The sequence below is a fragment of the Arachis stenosperma genome, chromosome 4, assembly GCF_014773155.1.
Source record: "Arachis stenosperma cultivar V10309 chromosome 4, arast.V10309.gnm1.PFL2, whole genome shotgun sequence".
NCBI lineage: Eukaryota > Viridiplantae > Streptophyta > Magnoliopsida > Fabales > Fabaceae > Arachis > Arachis stenosperma.
The window spans coordinates 139,856,079-139,863,163 of NC_080380.1; the positions used below are offsets into that span (position 1 = coordinate 139,856,079).

At 26.9% G+C, this 7,085-nt stretch overlaps 1 protein-coding gene across 2 annotated transcripts; it reads left to right on the top strand.

Moving 5' to 3' along the window:
* Nucleotides 1-790: 790 nt before the first annotated feature.
* LOC130976460 (probable WRKY transcription factor 45) lies at nt 791-4,225 on the top strand. 2 transcript variants are annotated; one of them, XM_057901333.1, is made up of 2 exons: nt 791-1,405; nt 3,848-4,157. In XM_057901333.1, the coding sequence occupies exons 1-2, from the start codon at nt 858-860 to the stop codon at nt 3,867-3,869; spliced, it is 570 nt and encodes a 189-aa protein (XP_057757316.1). In that variant the 5' UTR covers nt 791-857; the 3' UTR covers nt 3,870-4,157. The 2 variants fall into 2 exon arrangements, with proteins under 2 accessions (XP_057757316.1, XP_057757315.1); XM_057901332.1 differs by having other exon boundaries at nt 793-1,405; nt 3,891-4,225.
* The last annotated feature ends 2,860 nt before the right edge of the window (nt 4,226-7,085 follow it).

Genomic DNA, 7,085 nt, shown 5'->3' on the forward strand with positions numbered 1-7,085 from the left:
TGTATATCCTAATGGATTATGTTTGTTCTCATCACATAATAAAAACCGTACATGAGATGAAATAATTATTATTAGAGATAAAAAAAAGAAATTAGGGAATTAATAGGCATATGTACATTGTTCTAATTCTCTAGGAATATATATGAGAGCTTGATGACTTGCACCCAAATGTTAACTCAACCAAATTCTAACTACTTTTACAGTTCAACTGCCATTCAAGTTCATATTATTGTGAGAAATTAAAGGAGACGTGCCCCATAATAATACTTCAATTCTCTCGTTATCTTCAATGCGTGTGTGTATTTACTATTTAACTATTTATATGTAATGTAATAATAATGTACATGAAGCATATACTTATCAAAATTTTCATCATCATCACATACCATACAATTATTTATCATCAAAATGATCATTTTGTTGTGATACCAATTCAGAAAAGAATTATACTTAAATTGTATATAACTCTAAGTGTTTAAAGAGCCTACTAATTAATTAGCTTGTAATACTAATTTGTGGTAGGTTTTATTGTTTTTAATTTTCTCTTTTCTCCCTTAACTTTCAAAGTATATAATACTTTCCAAGTAGTCTTCATGTTCTAGCTAGTATATATACATCCATATTTTATGTAGTGAGTTTAGAAGACAATAATATATATATATAATCCCCTTAATTAACGAGATTCAATAATAATATATTTTCCTTGTAATTAAGTGTGAGGCTGCCAAATATTTTCTACCATCTACTACCGTATCTTCTTCATTAGCCTCTATAAAATTCAACCCTAATACACATTCTCAATCTCTCTTTCAATCTTCGTTACTATTCCATTATTCTCAATCACAAACACAACAATAATGGAAAACCATGACCCGCCAAATCCTCCACCACCACCATTATTACTATTGCCAACACCCCAAGATAACCACCACAACAACAACAATATTCCATTTGTACCCTTCACATTACCTTCCATGCTTCATCAAAACCCTTTGCAAATGGAACCTCAATCTCATCCTAATGATAATAACAATAATAATAATAGCCTTGGTTGTGACATCAATGATGACTATTATTGGAGCAACATTAGTTATGTTTTCTCCGGCGGCGATGGCGGCGCTGGCCACAACAACGTTAGTGATGCCAAGGAAACAATAACGAGCGCAATGGAATGCGGTTCTTCTTCTCTTCATCCTTCTTTCAATATGACCGAAAATGTTATCGGAACTCGTGGCATAGAAGAAAAGGAGAAGAAAGAGAAAAAGAATATAGTTGGAAGAGTGAAGAAGGCAACAAGAGTGGCAAGGTTTGCATTCCAAACAAGAAGTGTTGATGATATATTGGATGATGGTTACCGCTGGAGGAAGTATGGCCAGAAAGCAGTGAAGAATACCACATATCCTAGGTACGTATAATATTTTGGCAACTACTCCAAGGAAGATATCAAAATAATCTTTTCGTGTGGTGATTCTTATTTAAAAAGTGTGACTTATTTGTTTAGCAATATTTTAAATAAGAATAAATATTCAATTCGATCTTTACCCATTTTTACAAAAGATAAAATAATTCTTGAAAAAAAAGGACATTTCGATCCTCAACTTTTTTATTTTGAAATAATACGATCTCTCTGTTAAAAAATTATTTAAATAATAATAAAAATTGGTTTTGTGGGGATTTTAAACCTTCACAAAATTATTTTCAATAATATAACTAATTACTACTACTACTACCACTACCTTCTTCATTTTTATTATTATGGCTCCTACTTCTATTATTTTTATTGATTTATCATTATCATTATCTCCTCTACCGTCATCAATCATCATCACTAATATCAATATTATCAATATTAAAGTTCTCTTTTTTTATTTCTTATTCGATGTTATTTTTTTCTTTTAAAAAGTATTTGTACTACAATTACTATTTTTTGTGACATCATTTTTATTAATAGTTTTTTTTTTCACTTAACCACCATTGGTGAAGGAATTTTTCAAAAACAAACTTATTAATAATTTGTATAGGTTTAAAATCCCCCACAAAATACAAATAAAACTCCCACAAAACTAATTTTTATTATTATTTAAATAGTTTTTTTAACAGAAGAATCATATTATTCCAAAATAAAAAAGTTAAGGATCGAAGTGTCCTTTTTTTAGACAGGAATCGCTTTGTCCCTTGTGAAAATGGACAAAGATCAAGTTCTTTAAATAAAAATAACATTTTTATTTTAAATAAAAATAACACTTTTACTTTAAATAAAAATCAAACTCTACAATTTATTATCTAATGGTTGAAATATCTTCACATGATAACAATCATAAAATCTTCATTAAAATAACTACCTAATATTTTTATTTAATCTTGTTAGGTGAAAACATACGATTATTTTAGTATGAAATTAATTGTTAAAAAATTATTATTATTTAACTATTTTTAATTATTAATTTTATATGAATATATATAATTACACGAGTCTCTATCATCTTATTATATATAGAAAAACACTTAACCATAAAGTATTTATTCAAAGAGAAAATATAGGGAGCCAATGGAATATTTGTATAATGTGTACAATGGAGATTTAGAAAGTATTAAAGATATAATCATTAGTGTTATCTTTTTCTATTAACTGAAGTTTTTGGGATGAGTGGTATCACGACATAGTATTAGAACTCGGATCAATAGAACGTTTTAAAGAATATATCGTTAAAAGAAAGTTTAGGAAGTCAATATTTTTATTAAAATTTAGTTAATATTTAATTAGTAAAAAAAATGAGTAATTCTATATTATTAAATATAATTTTATACCACTAAAAATACTAATAATAATTAATTAATGACTACAAATTACAAAATCTGTTAGTCCCTAGCACTCTTCTATTGTTAATTATTAAAGATGTTTTTGAATGAAAAAATTGACTGAACTCAAATATAAGTTATATTATCCAGTGAAGTGTCTTTTTTAATAAAAAACAATTAAAATTGAATAACAACAAATCTAAAAATACAATAAATTCACAAAATACATTTATATTTAAATTTTAATGAATGATATATTCTCCAACAATTATATTTAAAACTAGGAAGTAATATTAATTTTGTCATGAAATCATCATTTTCTACAAAATTTTAAACTAATAAAAAAAAGACACATACATAATTATTTTTAACACATACAGTCAGGAATTTTTTTGTTTTTGTGTGAAATTTGTATGTATAGTTTCTTTTTCTTTTCAAATTTAATTTGGGATTAATTACTAATTTGGTATCCGAAAGATTCAATCACTAATAAAAAGGATTTTGAAAGATGTTATCGACAAAATAGTTTCTTAATGATTTGAAAATGCGACAAAAATAACAAATAAATATTATATTTTTTGTAAGTGACAAAAAAATTTATATTTAACAAACGACATATTTATTTGATTCAAATTTTTGTGCCAATATTTGAATAAATATTTAGAAAATGCACAAAAAAAAATTCAAAGCAAAATTTAATCTTAATTTTGTTATTTTTCAAAAAAATATAGTCATTCACGCTAAAACTTTTTTTTAAAAAATTCACTTCACATAAAATTATCAAATTTTATTAAAAATAAAAATATTTTTTTAATAATAATTACAAAAATATACATTAAAATTTGATCTTTAAAATCTATTTTTAAAATATATATATTTAATATCTAATTCTTTCTCATTTTTAACTTTTTGAGAGTTTATTATTAATTAACATCTTTTGAGAATTTTTTTATTAGCGATGTAACTTTTGAATACCATTTTATTAACAGTTTACTTTTTTTAATTTGTGGGTAGCTTATTGGTTCTATGATGTTTAAATTGAATGAAGGGTTTATTTAGTTTGTGTTTGAATGAATTGATACAAAATGAAGAAGCTACTACCGTTGCACGCATCACACATGCAATGTGAAGAAACAAGTGCAGAGGCTGTCGAAAGACACAAGCATTGTGGTGACAACGTACGAGGGAATTCATAACCATCCTTGCGAGAAGCTTATGGAAACTTTGACCCCTCTTCTCAAACAGATTCAGTTTCTCGCTACCATCTAATTAATTCCTACCATCTGTAACATATATATTTGCTATGCTTGCATTGTGAGTTGTGATGATTTCTGAACTTAAATAATATTTTGTGTGTATATATGAATCCAGATCGGTGATCCTGATTGCTTGCTTCTGTAATAAAATTAACGTAAATTATATTTTATATATACCTTAAATCTAGGCTTAAACTTATGTTAAAATTAAATTATTTATTTGTGTTAAAGGTATAATAATTTATATGTCATCTTTTATCAACTTATATTAAGTTTTGAAAAAAGTGGTATAATTAATGAGAATTTATTACATTTTTCCCCTCCTGTACATTTTTCATCATCTAATATTCTCTTCTTCATATGACATTTTAATTTCCTTTTGTGCACATGCTGTATTTTGGAGTATATAAAAGAAGAGTGATTAATCTTAGCTTCTCGTGCTAATTAGTAGTAGTTCATATATACTAATATACATTATTCCCACTATACAAACCATCAGAGGAGACTAGTATAGACCGAAGTCCCCCCAAAAATTTTCAATAACTTAATATACATACCCAATAATATATATCCAAAAAATTTTGTCTGTGGCAATAAAATATATATAACAACGCAATAATTTTTATAATTATATTTTATTATTATAAAACATAATTAATCTTAAAATTATCCAACAATAAATTAAAATATTAAAATAATAATTTAAATAATAACATATAACTTTAAATTTCATTTTTTTTAATTTTATATTTTAAAAAGATTGAATACTTTTTTTATCAATTCAAGAAATTTCTCTTTTTATATATGTTCTTGTAACTCTATGTCCATAATTTATTATAAGACTCTTTATTTTAAATTCTAAAATTTTTTTTTATTAAAAGATGTCGCATGAATTGTTTTGAGATTTAAGCTCCAATAATAATGTTCTTTTAAAATAATTTTTTTATTACTAAAAATATAAATTTATAAACCTAAATTAGTTTATTAATAAATATAATATTGTTATAGAAATATAATTCACAATTCCACAAAAATCTAAAAATACAATATGAATAAAAACTACTTAGCAAACCAAACATAAAAACACATTAATAAAATTGTACTATACAATAACCATTAGCTAAATAATAACAAAATACTAATAAAATTTTAAAGCAATGCTAGGGAATCAAATTAAAAGGGTATTAGCAAAAAATCAGCCAAATACTTTTGGGTGAATCCAAAATCTCTACGAGTTAATATATATGGATGTTTCTTATGCTAAGTATCAAAATGTTTCTTTTTCATACTAAATATATGTTCTTTTATATATTTTTCGATTTTTTTTATTGCAAATGTGAATATCTCTGTTTCTTTAAGAATTTCATATTTTTTTAAATTTTATACATATTTAATTATTTTTATTAAAATATAATTGAATGTTTCTTTTGTTAAGTATTAAGATTTTTTTATATTAAATAAATATATTTTTATAATTCCTCTCATGGCTATTCTGATGAGAAGCACGGGAATATGAAAATGCGCCACCGTGGAAGAACACCAGTAACGAAAGTTTGGAGTTCTGATCCAGTGTGCGGGGTAGGTAGATCCTCGCCCACATGCCCTTTGATTTGTTGATGGGGAGGTCTTTGGAGAGAACCTTGGTGGGGAGGTTGGGATCTGGTGGGGGAGGGCTCTCTGGGGGCACGGGTCCGCACCTGACGCTGTCGTTTATGTTCAATACGAGGTTGAGTTGTCTGTATGGATTTTTATTGTGCTTGTTGAGGGCGTCCCGGAAAGCATGGAAGTCGCTGGCGCTTCCAACAGCATTGGTGAGAGAGAGGTGTGTGTGTGATTATTGTAGGTGGGTAGGTTAATGTGAGAGAGAAAAGGAAGGCTTTTATAGGTTTTAATTAGGTTTACTTAATTAATTTTAAATTTTTTAAATTTTGAATTCTATAAATTTAAAATTAATTATTAATATAAATTAATGTGATTTTGTTTAGTTTTTGGCTGATGACCTTTTGGTTCTATATACTTTTCCAAAATTTTATCGTATAACAACCATTAACAAACCGAAGCAATGAGCGATGCAAAGTGAAGACCAGAGCAGACGAGCAGTGATGCGAAGCGAAGTCCGGACCAGCAATGACGGTGATAGCAACGCCAGCAACAGTGACGCTCACGTGGCATAGTGGTCAGTAGTAGACAGAGAACAAAGAAGAAAAGTATAAAACTTGAAAAGAGCAGAGAAAGGTAGGAACAGAGAGTTAGTTTTGGAGTAATTAGGAATTTAGGGTTAGGATACTTCTCATTTTCTTTATCGTTATTTATTTAATTAATTTTTATTAAATAATTAAAATCAAATTTTATATATTTATAAAATTAAATCTAATTAAATGTCCTTCAACAACATTGTGGTAGTGAGAAATGGAGTCAAATTTATTTGTATAATGGAGGTAAATAAGATTTGGATTGGTCAGGTAGATGATAAAGAATTTAAACAATACAAACAATCGATTGAAAATTTGGTCCAATAAAGTTAAAAAAAATATTCTACTTAAATTATTTAACAAAAAAATTTCATTCAGTAATTTAAAAATTTTAATCATTTATTATATCCTAATTTACTAAAATACCAGCTTTTTCTTCAAATTTTTTATTGTCGTTGCCGTCGTTTGGTCGTCAACAAAGACTCTCATCGACGTTGCTCTTCTTCAAACCGAAAACGAACGGTGCCATTGGGCTCCTCCTCATCGTCACTGCTTAGCTTACCACACACCATCACTGATGTCACTCCCCTAGTTAAAATAACCATTTACTTAAAGACAAAAATAATCATCCGCATACTTAATAAATTGAACATCCAGTATATTTTAATTATATATAACTAAACCCAATACAATCAAAATAATCATCCACATAAGAATTAAAATAATCATCTGCATACCTACTAAAATGACCATCATGAACTGGCCATTGAAGTAGCTTTACTGAAAGGCCGTGTCAAAAACGACGCAACGACCTCCTCCTTCAACGGTTCGACAACTA

What these genes read in the sequence shown, in the direction of transcription:
- LOC130976460 (XM_057901332.1), top strand. Translation starts at nt 858, where the DNA reads ATGGAAAACCATGACCCGCCAAATCCTCCACCACCACCATTATTACTA. An exon ending in AAGAATACCACATATCCTAG is followed by an intron (nt 1,406 to 3,890) that starts GTACGTATAATA and finishes TACAAAATGAAG; the next exon opens with AAGCTACTACCGTTGCACGC.